Source organism: Hemitrygon akajei, chromosome 12 (genome assembly GCF_048418815.1).
Source record: "Hemitrygon akajei chromosome 12, sHemAka1.3, whole genome shotgun sequence".
NCBI classification, from domain to species: domain Eukaryota; kingdom Metazoa; phylum Chordata; class Chondrichthyes; order Myliobatiformes; family Dasyatidae; genus Hemitrygon; species Hemitrygon akajei.
In genome coordinates this window covers 4,610,221-4,628,051 of record NC_133135.1, presented here as the reverse complement: position 1 = coordinate 4,628,051, position 17,831 = coordinate 4,610,221, and the positions used below count along the sequence as shown (strand labels likewise).

General features: G+C 42.9%; 1 protein-coding gene across 4 annotated transcripts in view; it reads right to left on the bottom strand.

Annotated features, from left to right (window-relative positions):
- LOC140736680 (uncharacterized) overlaps positions 1–17,831 on the bottom strand; it is a 493,430-nt gene that overhangs the window by 346,163 nt on the left and 129,436 nt on the right. For all 4 annotated transcript variants that reach the window (XM_073062508.1, XM_073062505.1, XM_073062507.1 and 1 more), the window contains one exon: positions 12,496–12,540. In XM_073062508.1, coding sequence (XP_072918609.1) covers positions 12,496–12,540 — 45 coding nt within the window. The remainder of the gene's footprint in view (positions 1–12,495; positions 12,541–17,831) is intronic.

The following is a 17,831-nucleotide window of genomic DNA, read 5'->3' as shown; positions in this document are numbered from 1 at the left end:
AGGTAGTCCATTATTGGTACTGGGTGTCTCTGCTGACTTTGTTCATTTACAGTCAATCAAAAGAACACAGTAGTGTACAATGTATGAAATCCTCTGTCGCTTAGAGGTTCCTCTGTCGGTAAGAGATGGAATTACATCTTTAGAAAGAGGTGACATCGGGTCAGAGAATGTTGAAGCTTTGTGGGTGGAGTTAAGAAATTGCAAGGGTAAGAAAGCGAATATTAGAATCATATAAAAGCTTCTAAATCGCAGCCAAGCTGTGGGGATGAGATTGCAAAGGGAGCTGGAAAGGCAGGTAATAAGCGTAATGTCACAACCGTAATAGGGAAATTCAACAGGCAAGGGGACTGGGAAAATCAGGATGATGTCGGATTGCAGGAGAGGGAATTTGTTGAATGCCTATGAGATGGCTTTTTAGAGCAGCTTGTGTTTGAGCCTAATCAGGGAATGGCCACCTTAGACTGGGCGTTTGTAATAACCCAGATCATATTAGGGAGCTTGATGTAAAGGAACCCTTAGGAGGCAGTGATCATAATATGATTGAATTCATACTGTAATTTGAGAGGGAGAAGCATAACTCACATGTATCGGTATCGCAATGGAGTAAAGGGAATCACAGAGGCATGAGAGAGGAGCTTGCCCAGGTGGATTGAAGGAGGATACTGGTGGGGATAACGGCAGAACAGAGATGGCTGAAGTTCCTGGGAATAGTTCACAAGACACAGAATAGACATGTCCCACAGAGGAAGAAGTTCTCAAATAGCAGGGGTGGGCAACTGTGGAAGTTAAGGACTACATAATAGCCAAGGAAAGGGTATATAGATGGCCCCCGCTTTTCAAGCGTTCACTTTACGACAACTCGCTGTTACGAAAGACTAACATTAGTATCTGTTTTTACTAACCAAAGAGGATTTTCGCTTTTACAAAAAAAAAGATGCCCGCTTTATACGTGTGTTTACCCCGAGAAAGCCTACAATGACCGTGAAGCCTTCTGCGGGCAGTTGTTTGCACATGCGTGTACGTGCCGATTTTTTTCTCCAAATCAATTTTGGTTCGCAGCCTTCCGAGTTTGATAAGTGAAACTACACCATACCTACAATATTTCTACTTTATATAGGGTGTAAATTTATCATATTATTCCTGCTTTTACTATATGTTACTGTTATTTTAGGTTTTATGTGTTATTTGCTTTGATTTGGTAGGTTTTTTTTGGGTCTGGGAGCACTGAAAAATTTTTCCCATATAAATTACTGGTAATTGCTTCTTCGCTTTACGACATTTCGGATTACAAACGGTTTCATAGGAACGCTCTACCTTCAGATTGCGGGGGAAACCTGTACAAAGTAGCAAAAGTGAGTGGGAAGTTGGATGACTGGGAAGCTTTTAAAATCCAACAAAAGGCAACTAAAAAAGCTATAAGAAGGGAAAAGATGAAATATGAGGGCAAACTAGTCAATAATATAAAACAGGATACCAACATTTTTTTCAGTTATATGAAGAGAAAAAGGGAGGTCAGAGTTGAAATTCGACAACTGGAAAGTGATGCTGGTGGTGAGGTCGTGATGGGGGACAAAGAAATGGCAGATGAACTTAATGGGCATTTTGCATCTGTCTTCACTGTGGAAAACACTAGCAGTGTGACAGAGGTCCGTGAGTGTCAGGGAGCAGGAGTGAGTGCCATTGCTATTACAAAGGAAAAAGTGCTAGGCAAACTCAAAGGTCTTAAGGTGGATAAGTCACCTGGGCCAGATGGACTACATCCCAGAGTCCTGAGAGAGGTTGCTGAAGAGATAACAGATGCATCGGTCATGATCTTTCAAGAATCACTTGACTCTGGTATGGTCCCAGAGGACTGGAAGATTGCAAATGTCACTCCACTCTTTAAGAAGTGAGGAAGCCAAAAAAAAAGGAAGTCATAGTCCAGTTAGCCTGAACTCATGGTTGGGAGAGTGTTGGAGTCTGTTGTTAAGGATGAGGTTTCGAGGTTCTTGGAGGCTAATGATAAAATAACTCAAAGTCAGCATGGTTTCGGTAAAGGGAAGTTTTGTCTGACAAATCTGTTAGAGTTCTTTGAGGAAATAACAAGCAGGGTGGACAACGGAGAGGCAGTGGATGTCATTTACTTGGATTTTCAGAAGATATTTGATAAGGTGTCTCACATGAGGCTGCTTAACAAGATAAAATCCTATGGGGTTACAGGAAAGATACTGGCATGGATAGAGGAATGGCTGTAGGAATAAAGAGAGGGGGGGTTCTGGTTGGCTGCCAGTGACAAGTGATGTTCCTCAGGGGTCAGTATTGGGACCGCTACTTTTCACATTGTTTGTCAATGATTTGGATAGTGGAATTGGTGGGTTTGTGACAAACTTCGCTGATGATACGAAGATAGGTGGAGGAGTAGGTAGTAAAGAAGCACTGTGATTGCAGCAGGACTCAGACAAATTGGAAGAATGGGAGAAAACGTGGCAAATGGAATACAGTGTTATGAAATGTACGATAATCCATTTTGGTAAAAGAAACAATAGTGCGGGCTTTTATCTAAATGGGGAGAAAATTCAAACATCAGAAGTGCAGAGGGACTTGGGAGTCCTCATGCAGGGTTCCTAGGTTAATTTACAGGTTGAATCTGTGCTAAAGAAGGAAAATGCAATGTTGGCACTTATTCAAAGGGGAATAGAATATGAAAGCAATGAGATAATGCTGAGGCTTTCTAATACACTAATCAGGCCACACTTGGAGTATTGTCAAGAGTTTGGGGCCTCATACTTCAGAAAGGATGTGTTGTTGTTGTAGACGATCCAGGGGAGGTTCACAAGGATGATTCCATGAATGAAGGGTTAACATATGAGGAGCGTTTGGCAGCTTTGGGCCTGTACTCACTGGAATTTAGAAGAATGCAGGGGGGATCTCATTGAAACCTACCGAATGTTGAAAGAACTAGATAGTGTGAATGTGGAGAAAGATGGGTCCAGTGGTGTGGTATCCAGAACTAGAGGACACAGCCTCAAAATTGAGGGACGATCTTTCAGAACAGAGGTAAGGAAGGATTTTTTTAGCAAGAGTAGGGAATCTGTGGAATGCCCTGCCACAGATTGCGGTGGAGGCCAAGTCCGTGGGTATACTTAAAGTGGAAGCTGGTGGTTTCCTGATCGGTCTGGGCATTAAAGGATATGGTGTAAAGGAGGTGTATGGGGTTAAGTGGGATCTGGAATCAGCCATGATGGAATGGTGGAGCAGACTTGATGGGCTGAATGGCCTAATTCTGCTCCTATGCCTTCTGGTTTTATGATAACCAATACACGCTATTATAGTACTGTGGTCGTACTGGTAGCATTCTAATTTGTTACTCAGTTAAACAGTAGCATGTGTTTTTTATACCTTTTCAAATATTTCTGTGAATCCTCAGCTAATTGGAGCAGCTGCTTAATTACGCCAAAGTGTACTGGACTTGCTGTGTCCAAATTAACTGGAATCCACTGTACTTCGATAATAAATTTACGTTGAACTTTGGTAGTGCATGGAACATGGTTCCAGGCTGGTGGTCGAGGCAGATACATTAGGAACATTTGAGAGACTTTGAGAGTAAAGTATAGGGTGGATGTGAGAGGTGAGAGTGCTGGGCGTGTGGAAGGAACTGCCAGAAGCGGTGGCAGAGGCAGATACATTAGGACATTTAAGAAACTGTTAGATAGGCTCATGGATGAAAGAAAGCTGGAGGCTATGTAGGAGGAAAAGGGGTAGATTGATTGTGGAGTAGGTTACAAAGTCAACACAACGTCAAGGGCCAAAGGGCCAGTATGTTTTAATGACCAGCACACTTTGGTAAACCTTCATTAAACTGGGGTGTTACACCAGGGGTATACTGTGAGAGGCAGTGCCGACTCGATAGGTCACTGATTGAGTGAACAGCAGATGAACAGGCCCTTTGGCCCACCACGCTCATACCAATATTTTTGCCCATCTGCACTAATCCCATTGGCCTACATCCGGACGGCATCCTTGCCCACTCAAATTCTGTCTAAATGCTGCGTAAGTGTAATACCTTCTTCTGATTCTGCCATCTCCCCTGGCAGCAAGATACAGATATCAGCCACTCTCCCTGTAACAACATTTCATCTCACACCTCCTTTAAAAATTATTTATTTACTTAGAAATACAGCACAGTACAGGCGTTTCCAGCTCTCTGAGCCACGCCAGCCGGCAACCAAGCGATTTAACCCTAGCCTAACTGCAGAACAACTTACAATGACCAATTAGCCTACCAACTGGCAGGTCTTTGGACTGCGGGAGGAAACCCTCACGCACATGGGAAGGAACGTACAAACTTGCTTACAGAGGACACCGGAATTGAAGTCCGAAATCCAGCACCCAAAGCTGTAATAGCGTCATGCTAACTACTACACTATCTTCTCAGTTACAGCCTCTCAGTACAGCACAGGAACAGGCCAATCAGCCCAGTGCTAAGCACAATGCTGATTCCCTCTATCAGAACTTGTTCCACATCCCTCCATTCCCATGTGCCTACCCAGCAGTCTCTTAAACACCTGTATTGTATCCGCCTTCACCACACCCCTGGCAGCACTTTCCATAATATCATAAGACACAGGAGCAGAAGTAGGCCATTCAGCCCATTCAGTCTGCTCTGACATTTGATCATGGTGATTTATTCGCCCTCTCAACCCTAATTCCAAGCCCCACCAGTCTGTATAAAAATCTTGCCCCACACATCGCTTTTAAACTTTTCCCCTCCCATCTTAAATGCCCTCTGGTACTCAACACCTTTTATCCAGGGAAGAAAATACTTTGTTTTTGACCCTCTACAATGGGAGAAATATGTTGATCATCTAATCTAATAATGCCTCCTGTAATTTTATCTACCTCTATCTGGTCACCCCATTCTTCCAGGGAGACAAAACAGCCTTAATCTAATCACAAACAAGAGAAAATCTGCAGATGCTGGAAATCCAAGCAACACACACAAAATGCAAGTCACCTCTCATCCTCTGTCGCTCCAAGGAGAAAAGGCCGAGTTCACTCAACCTATTCTCATAAGACATGCTCCCTAATCCAGGCAACATCCTTGTAAATCTCCTCTGCACCCTTTATATGGCTTCCACGTCCTTCCTGTAGTGAGGCAACCAAAACTGAGCACAGTACTCCAAGTGGGCTCTGACCAGGGTCCTATATAGCTGCAACATTACCTCTCGGCACCTAAATTCAATTCCACGATTGATGAAGGCCAATACACCACACGCCTTCTTAACTACTGAGTCAATCTGCACAGCTGCTTTGAGTGTCCTATGGACTCGGACTCCAAGATCCCTCTGATCCTCCACACTGCCAAGAGTCTTACCATTCATATTATATTCTGCTATCATATTTGACCTACTAAAATGAACCACTTCACGCTTATCTAGGTTGAACTCCATCTGCCACTTCTCAGCCCAGTTTTGCATCCTATCAATGTCCTGCTGTAACCTCTGACAGCCCTCCACACTATCCACACCTCCAACCTTTGTGTCATCATCAAACTTACTAACCCATCCCTCCACTTCCTCATCCAGGTCATTTATAAAAATCAGGAAGAGTAAGGGTCCCAGAACAGATCCCTGAGGCACTCCACTGGTCACCAACCTCCATGCAGAATATGACCCATCTACAACCACTCTTTGCCTTCTGTGGGCAAGCCAGTTCTGGATCCACAAAGCCATGTCCCCTTGGATCCCATGCCTCCTCACTTTCTCAATAAGCCTTGCATGGGGTACCTTATCAAATGCCTTGCTGAAATCCATATACACTACATCTACTGCTCTTCCTTCATCAATGTGTTCAGTCACATCCTCAAAAAATTCAATCAGGCTCGTAAGGCAAGACCTACCCTTGACAAAGCCATGCTGACTATTCATAATCATATTATACCTCTCCAAATGTTCATAAATCCTGCCTCTCAGGATCTTCTCCAACAGCTTACCAACCACTGAAGTAAGACTCGCTGGTCTACAATTTCCTGGTCTGTCTCTACTCCCTTTGTTGAATAAAGGAACAACATTCGCAACCCTCCAATCCTCTGGAATCTCGCCCGTCCCTATTGATGATGCAAAGATCATTGCCAGAGGCTCAGCAATCTCCTCCCTTGCCTCCCACAGTAGCCTGGGGTACATCTCATCCAGGCCCGGCGACTTATCCAACTTGATGCTTTCCAAAAGCTCCAGCACATCCTCTTTCTTAATATCTGCATGCTCAAGCTTTTCAATCTGCTGCAAGTCATCACTACAATCACTAAGAGCCTTTTCCATAGTGAATACTGAAGTATTCATTAAGTTCCTCTGCTATTTCCTCCAGTTCCATACACACTTACCCACTGTCACACTTGATAGGTCCTATTCTTTCATGTCTTATCCTCCTTCTCTTCAATACTTGTAGAATGCCTTGGGGTTTTCCTTAATCCTGCCCGCCAAGGCCTTCTCATGGCTCCTTCTGGCTCTCCTAATTTCCTTTTTAAGCTCCTTCTGGTTAGCTTTATAATCATCTAGATCGCTAACATTACCAAGCTCTCTGAACCTTTTGTAAGCTTTCTTTTCTTCTTGACCAGATTTATTACAGCCTTTGTACACCACGGTTCCTGCACCCTGCCATAACTTCCCTGTCTCATTGAAATGTACCTATGCAGAACTCCACACAAATATCCCCTGAACATTTGCCACATTTCTTCCACACTTTTCCTTGAGAACATCTGTTTCCAATTTAAGCTTCCAATTTCCTGCCCGATAGCCTCATAATTCCCCTTAGTCCAATTAAACGCTTTTCTAACTTGTCTGTTCCTCTCTCTCTCCAATGCTATGGCAAAGGAGATAGTATTATGATCACCATCTCCAAAATGCTCTCCCACTGAGAGATCTGACACCTGACCAGGTTCATTTCCCAATACCAAATCAAGTACAGCCTCTCCTTTTAAAGGCCTATCTAGATATTGTGTCAAGAAACCTTCCTGAACACACCTAACAAACTCCACCCCATCTGAACCCCTTGCTCTAGAGAGATGCCAATCTATATTTGGAAAATTAAAATCTCCCATCACGACAACTCTGTTATTATTACACCTTTCCAGGATCTGTCTCCCTATCTGCTCCTCGATGTCTCTGTTACCATTGGATGGCCTATAATAAACACCCAGTAAAGTTATTGACCCCTTCCTGTTCCTAACCTCCATCCACAGAGACTCCGTAGACAATCCCTCCGTGACGTCCACCTTTTCTGCAGCCGTGACACTATCTCTGATCAACAGTGCCACACCCCCACCTCTTTTGCCTCCTCCCTGTCCTTTCTGAAACATCTAAAACCCGGCACTTGAAGTAACCATTCCTGTCCCTGAGCCATCCAGGTCTCTGTAATGGCCACCACATCATATCTCCAAGTACTGATCCACGCTCTAAGCTCATCCGCTTTGTTCACAACACTCCTTGTGTTAAAATAAATGCATCACAAACCTTTGGTCTGAGCGCGTCCCTTCTCTATCACCTGCCTATCCTCCCTCACACGCTGTCTCCTATCTTTCTCTATTTGAGAGCCAGACGCCTCTTCCCCAGTCTCTTCAGTTTGGCACCTGAGAACGTTTCTATCACATACAAACCTTTGATTTCTGTCCACACAAGCAGTCCTCGCATGACCTTTATCCTCCTTCACCTCACCATCTGCTCTAACACTCTGGTTCCCCTCCCCCTGTAAATCTATTTTAAACCCCCCGGAGCAGCACTAGCTAACCTACCCACAAGGATGTTAGTCCCCTTCCAGTTCAGGTGCAAACTATCCCGTCGGAACAGGTCCCACCTTCCCTGGAGCAAAGCCCAATTGTCCAGAAACATGTAGCCCTCCCTCCTGCTTATTATTCACATTATGCATTTCCATACTATGCGTCAACTGTGAGGAATGTATTCCCCACATATAACAAGGATAGGGTGTATCTCCTATTTATTTATTCATTCATTCATTTATTTTTACATGCACACACTTTAGTGGTGGGGCAGAGATACGTCTCTACAAGGTGCTCCTTCCCTCCACTAGCCTGTCAATCACCCTTGGAAAAGGTATAGCATCTGCTCAGGTCGCCCTCAAACAGGGTCATGTGAAGCCATGGGAGTGGGTGTTGGATGGTCGTATGAGCAGCTGATGCACAACACAAGCCCTGGTTATGCAACCACTGACACCAGGCAGACAATCTCTGAAGAGTACTGGCTGAAGGACAGTTGTAGTTGAGAGCTAAATGTCCAATGTTACGTATTGTATCAGAGGGATAGGAAGGTAGGCAGAGGGGGTGGTGTGGCTCTGCTGGTAAAGAATGGCATCAAATCAGTAGAAAGATATGACAACAGAGCAGCAATGGCATGTTTCTGGGAAAATGAGGAAGGTGCAAGACATATGTATTCCAAGAATGAAGAAATACTCAAATGGCAAAATAGCACAAGGGAAGTCCAAGCTAATGTAAAAGCAAAAGATAGTGTAAACAACAGACCAAAAATTAGTGGGAAGATAGAGGATTGAGAAGCTTTTAAAAACCTACAGAGAGCAACTACAAGAATCATTAGGAGGGAAAAGATGAAATACGAAAGCAAGCTAACAAACTATCAAAGTGGGTGGTAAACCTTTTTCAAGTAAGTAAAAAACTAAAAGAGAAATGAGAGTGGATATAGGACCGCTAGAAAATGAGGCAGGAGAAATAATAATGGTGGACAAGGAGATGGAAGATGAACTAAATGAGTATCTTGCATCAGTCTTCACTGTGGAATACACTAGCAGTGCGCCAGGTGTTGAAGGATGAGGAAAGAGAAGTGAATGCAGTTACTATTACAAGAGAGAAGGTACTCAAAAAGCTGAAAGACCTAAGTTGATTTGCTTTATAGTAATTCTTAAAGTTTGGAAGTTGTAACCCTCCTAGATCAAATTTCCATGTCAATCTTTCCAATGATATTCTTGACATCTTACCTTTCCAAAGGAACTTCCTCACACATTTATTTAACTCTTGAGAAAACTTCTGGGGTAGTTGTATTGGTAGTGTTTGGAATAAATATTGTAATCTAGGGAATATATTCATTTTTACAGCATTTACTCTGCCTACTAATGTTATTGGTAACATCATCCATTTATCAAGATCTTCTTGAATTTTTTTCAATAATGGTAAATAATTTAATTCATATAAATTCTTTATATCATTATCAACTCTTAACCCTAAATATTTTATACCATTTATCAGCCATCTAAATTGAGTTATTAATCAACATTGACTATAATCTCCTTTAGTAAGAGGTAGAATTTCACTTTTATCCCAATTTATTTTGTAGCCTGATATTTTCCCATATTCTTCCAATCTAGAAGATAATTTATGTAGCGAATACAATGGGTTTGTTAAATAAAGCAGAACATCGTCAGCAAATAAGTTAATCTTGTATTCCTCCTGGTTAACTCTGAAACCCTTAATATCTGGGTCCGTTCTAATTAATTCAGCTAATGGTTCTATTGCCAACACAAATAAAGCAGGTGATAACGGACAACCTTGTCTAGTTGACCTTGTTAACTGAAATGATGTTGAAATTTGACCAGTTGTCACTACTTTAGCTTTGGGATTAATATTTAAGGTTTTAATCCATTTTATAAAGGATACTCCTAATCCATATTTTTCCAATACCTTAAATAAGAAATCCCATTCCAATCTATCAAATGCTTTTTCTGCATCTAAAGCAACTGCTACATTCATTTCCTCCCTCTTTTGTGCTAAATGAATTATGCTAAGTAACCGGGTTCTACTTGGTCTTGTTTTAAAATTCAACCTTCTTGGACAAATTTAAGAGATTTACTGGAACAAGTTATTGGAACACAACTTCCACATAACCCAATATAATTTTTACTAGACAATATCAAAGGGATAAAACCGAAACCCAAATTGAATAAATATCAGAAAGAATTCATAAAAATTGCATTGGCAGTAGCCAAAAAGGCTATTGCAGTTACTTGGAAATCGGATTCATACTTAAGTATAGATCGTTGGAAGAACGAAATCTTTAGCTGTATTCCACTTGAAAAAATTACTTATAATTTAAGAGATAAATATGAAACATTTCTGAAAATTTGGCGCCCTTATTTACAAAAGATAGGACTAAATATACAAGTGCTCCGAAGATAAAATTACTGGTTATTTGGGGAAAGAAATAAATATATATACTAAAGCTATTATGAACTCCATGGAGCATGTGGGGATCTTCCGATATCCAGGCATTCTTTCTTTCTTTTTTTTTTCTTCTTTTTTTTCTTTCTTTCTATAGGGATATGTTAGGGGGAGGGGTTAAGGGGAGGGGGGAAGGGTTGATAATTTTTTTTCTTTTCTTCTGTAATCATTGAAAACTCAATAAAAATTTTTTTTTTAAAAAAGCTCAAAGACCTAATGATACACAAGTCACCTGGACCAGATGAACTGTACCCTAGGGTTCTGAAAGAGGTAATGAGAGAGATTGTGGAGGCATTAGTAATAATCTTTCAAAAACCATTGGACTCTGGCATGGTGTCAGATGAGATGTCACTCCACTCTTTAAGAAAGGAGGAAGGCAGCAGAAAGGAAATTATAGACTAGTTAGCCTGACCTCAGTGGTTGGGAAGATGTTGGAGTCAACTGTTAAGGATGAGGTGATGGAGTACTTGGTGACACAGGACAGGATAGGACAAAGTCAGCATGGTTTCCTTAAAGGAAAATCTTCCTGACAGACCTGTTGGAATGGAGGAGATTACAAGTAGGATAGACAAAGGAGATGGAGTGGATGTTGTATATTTGGATTTTCAGAAGGGCTTTGACAAGGTGCCACACGAGGCTGCTTACCAAGTTAAGAGCCCATGGCATTACAGGAAAGTTACTGGCATGGTTAGAGCATTGGTTGATTGGTAGGAGGCAGCGAGTGGAAATAAAAGGATAATTTTCTGGTTGGCTGCTGGTGACTAGTGGTGTTCTGCAGGGGTCGGTGTTGGGACCACTTCTTTTTATGCTGCATATCAATGATTTAGATGATGGAATAGATGGCTTTGTTGCAAAGTTTGCGGATGATATGAAGATTGGTGGAGGGGCAGGTAGTGTTGAGGAAACAGGTAGGCTGCAGAAGGATTTAGACATTAGGAGAACGTGGCAAATGCAATTACAATGTTGGAAAATACAAGGTCATGCACTTTGGTAGCAGAAATAAATGTGTGGACTATTTTCTAAACGGGGATAAAATCCAAAAATCTGAGATGCTAAGGGACTTGGGAGTCCTTGTGCAGAACAACCTAAAGGTTAACTTTCAGGTAGAATCAGTGGTGCAGTGTTAGCATTCATTTCAAGAGTTCTAGAATACAAAAGCAGGGGTGCGATGCTGAGGCTTTATAAGGCACTGGTGAGGCCTCACCTTGAGTATTGTGAACAGTTTTGGGCCCTTCATCTTCAAAAAGATGTGCTGGCATTGGAGAGGGTCCAGAGGAGGATGATTCTGGGAATGAAAGGGTTATCATATGAGGAATGTTTGATGGCTCTGGGTCTGTACTCACTGGAATTTAGAAGGATGAGGGGGGGATTCTCATTGAAACCTCTTGAATGGTGAAAGGTCTGGACAGGGTGGATGTGGAAAGGATGTTTCCCTTAGTGGAGGAGTCTAGGACAAGAGGGCACAGCCTCAGGACAGAGGGGTGCCCTTTCAAAACAGAGATGCGGAGAAATTTCTTTAGCCAGAGGATGGTGAATTTGTGGAATTTATTACCACAGGCAACTGTGGAGGCCAATCACAAACAAGAGAAAATCTGCAGCTGCTATAAATCAGAGCAACACACACAAAATGCTTGAGGAACTCAGCAGGCCAGGCAGTATCTAGGAAAGGAGTACAGTTGACGTTTCAGCTGAATGAACAGTCTTCTTCTCAAGATTGGGGAATGAAGAGCTTGAGGGTCTCGGTTTAAGGTGAGAGGAAAGAGATCTAATAGAAACTTACAAAACAACTTTATCACCCAGCAGGTGGTCTGGATATGGAACAAAATGGCAAGAGAAGTGGTTGAGGCAGGTACATGAACAGCCTGGTAAAATGACTATGTGCTTATGCCACCAATAATCTTTCATTGATCACCCACCAATCTTGCGCATTCCAGCAAATAAAATCATGGGCAATGCAACCTCTCCTGATAACTCAGGCCACCAAGTCCAGGCAACATCCTAGTAAATATCTTCTGCACTCTTTTTAGTTTAAGAACATCTTTTCTTTAACAAGGTGACCTGAACTGTGCAGGATACTCCACGTGTGGCCTCACAAATGTCTTATAGAGTAATTGAAGCGGGGTTTCCATGCTATACAACTCTGTAAAAGGGCATCTTGGAGTCTTTATTGCCATCTGGGAGGGACGTTGGTTTACTTGCCCTCTCAAGACCACGCAGCTTTGTTCTTCAGTGTTTACTCACTCAGCGGTATCATTGAACAGCTTCAAGCCATCACTCACCCGAATACCTTTTGGACCAGGCTTCCCCTGCGGACCTGCCAAACCCTGCAAATAAAGAGAGATTGGAACCATTAGCCAGTACAGTTAACGAAACATCCTTAAAACTACATTATATTACCCCAGTTCCATTATGCCATCATTGAACTGTGGCACAGTGCATAGAGCCTTTGCCATACAACTCCAGACACATGGGCTCTATCCCGACCTCCGGCCCTGTCAGTGCAGAGTTTGCACGTTCTCTCTGTGACTGTGTGGGTTTTCCCTGGGTGCTCCGGTTCAAAAACACTTGCAGGTCGGTGGGTTAAATGTCCACTGTAAATTGTCCCCAGAGTGTGGGTGAGCTGTGGAATCTGGGGAGAGCTGATAGGAATGTGGGGAGAATGAAATGGGATCAGTGTAGGATTGGCATCAAAGGGTGGTTATTGTCAGCACAGATTATGTGGACCGAAGGGCCTGTTTCTGTGCTGTATCTTCCAATGACACTATCTATAACAGAATAGGCACAGGTTTGAAGGTTGAGTTCCCTTCCTTCCTGTTGATGTATTAACTTGCTTGTGGTGATCAATATCTCAAGACTGGAGTGGTTACAATCTGTCAGTGAATAGTGTTGGATGCAAGATCAGTGGAATGCACTATACCTAAATATTCTTCCCCTCCATTTGCCATTCCCAGCCTGGGGAAAAGTCCGTGTTTAAAATTGTACAACGTTGGTGCTCTTCAGTGGCTTGTTATCCCGTCAGGGAGCGTTTTACTGCATTCATGATACTCGTTATGAGGATATGCAAGTGATAGATAGATAGATAGATACTTTATTCATCCCCATGGGAAATTCAACATTTTTCCAATGTCCCATACACTTATTGTAGCAAAACTAATTACATACAATACTTAACTCAATATAAATATGCATCTAAAATCACCCTCTCAAAAAGCATTAATAAATAGCTTTTAAAAAGTTCTTAAATAGTTTACTAAGAAATACATTGAATGGTAACTTAAGATCAGTCCTGACCCCGGCACTTTAACATATCCTACCCCTGGCGTTTGAATTGTAAATCCACCTTAATCTGCCGGATTGGTTTTCAAAATTGGTCTTCTCTTTGAAACAAAACACGCACAAAATTGTGGAGGAACTCAGCAGGTCAGGCAGCATCTATGGTGGGGAATAAACAGTCAACGTTGGGCCGAGACCCTCATCAGGACTGGAAAGGAAGGGGGAAGAAGCCAGAATTAGAGGTGGAGAAGAGTGGAGGAGTATGTGTACTTCCGTGTCGAATGAGGAGAGCTGCTTGCAGATCTGGTGGGGAAGAGTGGAGGAGTGTGGCTGATTGGAACATTCTGGTGGGAATAGACTGTACCCAACAGGCAGAGTATCCAACAGTTTAAATGGCATGGGGTTGCCATGGCCAGGGTAGTGGGGATAAGCTCCCACTACCTATTAAATGCTCTTAGTGACATGCATCTCAAATAGCCTCAGACAATCAAGTCCAGCTCCTGGCCTTCACATGTGGCATAGCAGAACCGTTTCTACTGACAGGAGAGGGGGCAAAGGTGGGTTACTGGTGCCCTAAGACCAATCACTTCAGGCAGATGGGGCACACCAGCCATGATTGGCAGCTCATCTAGGAGAAGGAAAACTCCGATCTGAAATCTCCGCTGCTTTGCGGCGATACCCACTCATGGGGAATGCTTCAGAAGAAAATCCTGAGGAAAAATCCAGAGTTGGAGTCCCTAAGACAGTCCTACGTCAAGATCAACACCGACTGCAACTCCTGCCACGCCTCAGATGCCAAACTGCGTTGGTCCCTGCCATTCCTTTGGATTCCTCAGCTTTGTGAACCTGGTCAGGAGTCAGATCTCTCAGTGGGAGAGCGTTTTGGAGATAGTGATCATAATTCTATCTACTTTACAATAGCATTGGAGAGAGATAGGAACAGACAAGTTAGAAAAGCGTTTAATTGGAGTAAGGGGAATTATGAGGCTATCAGGCAGGAAATTGAAAGCTTAAATTGGAAACAGATGTTCTCAGGGAAAAGTACAGAAGAAATGTGGCAAATGTTCAGGGAATATTTGTGTAGATTTCTGTGTAGGTACATTCCAATGAAACAGGGAAGTTATGGTAGGGTACAGGAACCGTGGTGTACAAAGGCTGTAGTAAATCTAGTCAAGAAATAAAGAAAAGCTTACAAAAGGTTCAGAGAGCTTGGTAATGTTAGAGATCTAGAAGATTATAAGGCTATTAAGAAGGAGCTTAAGAAGGAAATTAGGAGAGCCAGAAGGGGCCATGAGAAGGCCTTGGCAGGCAGAATTAAGGAAAAGCCCCAAGGCATTCTACAAGTATGTGAAGAGCAAGAGGATAAGACATGAAAGAATAGGACCTATCAAATGTGACAATGTTAAAATGTGTATGGAACCGGAGGAAATAGCAGAGGTACTTAATGAATACTTTACTTCAGTATTCACTATGCAAAAGGATCTTAGTGATTGTAGTGATGACTTGCAGCAGCCTGAATAGCTTGAGCATGCAGATATAAAGAAAGAGGATGTGCTGGAGCTTTTGGAAAGCATCATGTTGGTTAAGTTGCTGGGAACAGACGAAATGTACCCCAAGCTACTGTGGGAGGTGAGGGAGGAGATTGCTGAGCCTCTGGTGACGATTTTTGCATCATCAATGGGGATGGGAGAGGTTCTGGAGGATTGGAGGGTTGCGGATGTTGTTCCATTATTCAAGGAAGGGAGTAGAGATAGCCCAGGAAATTATAGACCAGTGAGTCTTACCTCAGTGGTTGGTAAGTTGATGGAGAAGATCCTGAGAGGCAGGATTTATGAACATTTGGAGAGGTATAATATGATTAGGAGTAGTCAGCATGGTTTTATCAAGGGCAGGTCGTGCTTTACAAGCCTGATTGAATTTTTTGAGGATGTGACTAAACATATTGATGAAGGAAGAGCAGTCGATGTAGTGATTTCAGCAAGGCATTTGATAAGGTACCCCATGCAAGGCTTACTGATAAAGTAAAGAGGCATGGGATCCAAGGGGACATTGATTTGTGGATCCAGAACTGGCTTGCCCACAGAAGGCAAAGAGTGGTTGTAGACCGATCATATTCTGCATGGAGGTCGGTCACTAGTGGAGTGCCTCAGGGATCTGTTCTGGGACCCTTACTCTTCATGATTTTTATAAATGACCTGGATGAGGAAGTGGAGGGATGGGTTAGTAAGTTTGATGATGACACAAAGGTTAGAGGTGTTGTGGATAGTGTGTTGGGCTGTCAGAGGTTACAGGACATTGATAGGATGCAAAACTGGGTTGAGAAGTGGCAGATGGAGTTCAACCCAGATAAGTGTGAAGTGTTTCATTTTGGTAGGTCAAATATGATGGCAGAATATAGTATTAATGGTAAGACTCTTGGCAGTGTGGAGGATCAGAGGGATCTTGGGGTCTACGTCCATAGGACACTCAAAGCAGCTGCGCAGGTTAACTCTGTGGTTAAGAAGGCATATGGTGTATTGGCCTTCAACAATCGTGGAATTGAATTTAGGAGCTGAGAGTTAATGTTACAGCTATATAGGACCCTGGTCAGACCCCACTTGGAGTACTGTGCTCAGTTCTGGTCGCCTCACTACAGGAAGGATGTGGAAGCCATAGAAAGGGTGCAGAGGAGATTTACAAGGATGTTGCCTGGATTGGGGAGCATGCCTTATGAGAATAGGTTGAGTGAACTCGGCCTTTTCTCCTTGGAGCGACAGAGGATGAGAGGTGACCTGATAGAGGTGTATAAGATGATGAGAGGCATTGATCATGTGGATAGTCAGAGGCTTTTTCCCAGGGTTGAAATGGTTGCCACAAGAGGACACAGGTTTAAGGTGCTGGGGAGTAGGTACAGAGGAGATGTCAGGGGTAAGTTTTTTACTCAGAGAGTGGTGAGTGTGTGGAATGGGCTGCTGGCAACGGTGGTGGAGGGGGATACAATAGGGTCTTTTAAGAAGCCTTTAGATAGGTACATGGAGCTTAGTAAAATAGTGGGCTATAGGAAAGCCTAGTAATTCCTAAGGTAGGGACATGTTCAGCACAACTTTGTGGGCCGAAGGGCCTGGATTGTGCAGTAGGTTTTCTATGTGTTTATGTGGCTAGGGGGAGCCTGTTGGATAGGCGATAGCTTGCTCTTCATTTCAGGTTGCCCTGACTTGAGAACTGGCTTACATATCATGTTGAGAGCTAAGACGCAACACAAAACCATAAGATATAGGAGCAGTAGTTGGTCCATAGTGTCCGTTCCACCATTTCATCATGTCTGATCTATTTTCTCTCTCAGCCCCAATCTCCTGCCTCTTCTCCATATCCCTTCAATTCCTGACCAATCAAGAATCTATCAACCTCTGCCTTAAATACACCCAATGACTTGGCCTCCACAGCCACCTGTAACAGTAAATTCCACTCTCTGGCTAAAGAAATCCCTCCCCATTTCCATTCTAAAAGGATGCCCTCTATTCTGAGGCTGTGTCCTCTGGTCTTAGACTCTCCCACCACAGGAAACATCCTCTCCACATTGAGGCCTTTCAACATTCGATAGGTTCTAATGAGGTCATCCCTCATTCTTCTGAATTCCAGTGAGTACAGGCCCAGAGCCATCAAATACTTTTCATACGACAGAGCCCTTTCAATCCTGGAATAATGTTTGTGAACCTCCTTTGAATCCTTGCCAATGTCAGCACATCCTATCCTTGATAAGGGGCCCAAAGCTGCCCACAATACTCTGAGTGAGGCCTCACCAGTGCTTTACAAAGTCTTAACATTACAACCTCGTTTTCATATTGTTAGCAATATGAATGAAATGAATGCTAACATTGCTTTTGCCTTCCTCACCACAGACCCAAGCCGCAAATTAGCCTTTAGGGAATCCTGTACAAAGACTCTCAAGTCTCTTCGTACATCAGTTTTTTTGAATTTTCTCTCCATTTAGAAAATATTCAACCCTTTCATTTCTTCTACTAAAGTGCATGACCATAGGCTTCTTGATACTGTATTTCATCTGCCATTTCTTTGCGCATTCTCAAAATCTGTCTAAGTCCTTCTGTAGCCTCTCTACTTCCTCAAAACTACCTGCCCTTCTAACTATCTTCATTTGGTCTGCAAACTTTGCAACAATACTATCAATTCCATCAGCCAAATCATTGATATATAACATAAAAAGAATCGGTCCCAACACAGATCCCTGAGGAGCACCACTAGTCACTGGTGGCCAACCAGAAAAGGCTTCCTTTATTCCCACTCTTTGCCACCTGTCAATCAGCCAATGCTCTGTCCATGCCAGTCAGCAGCCACATGTGAGGGA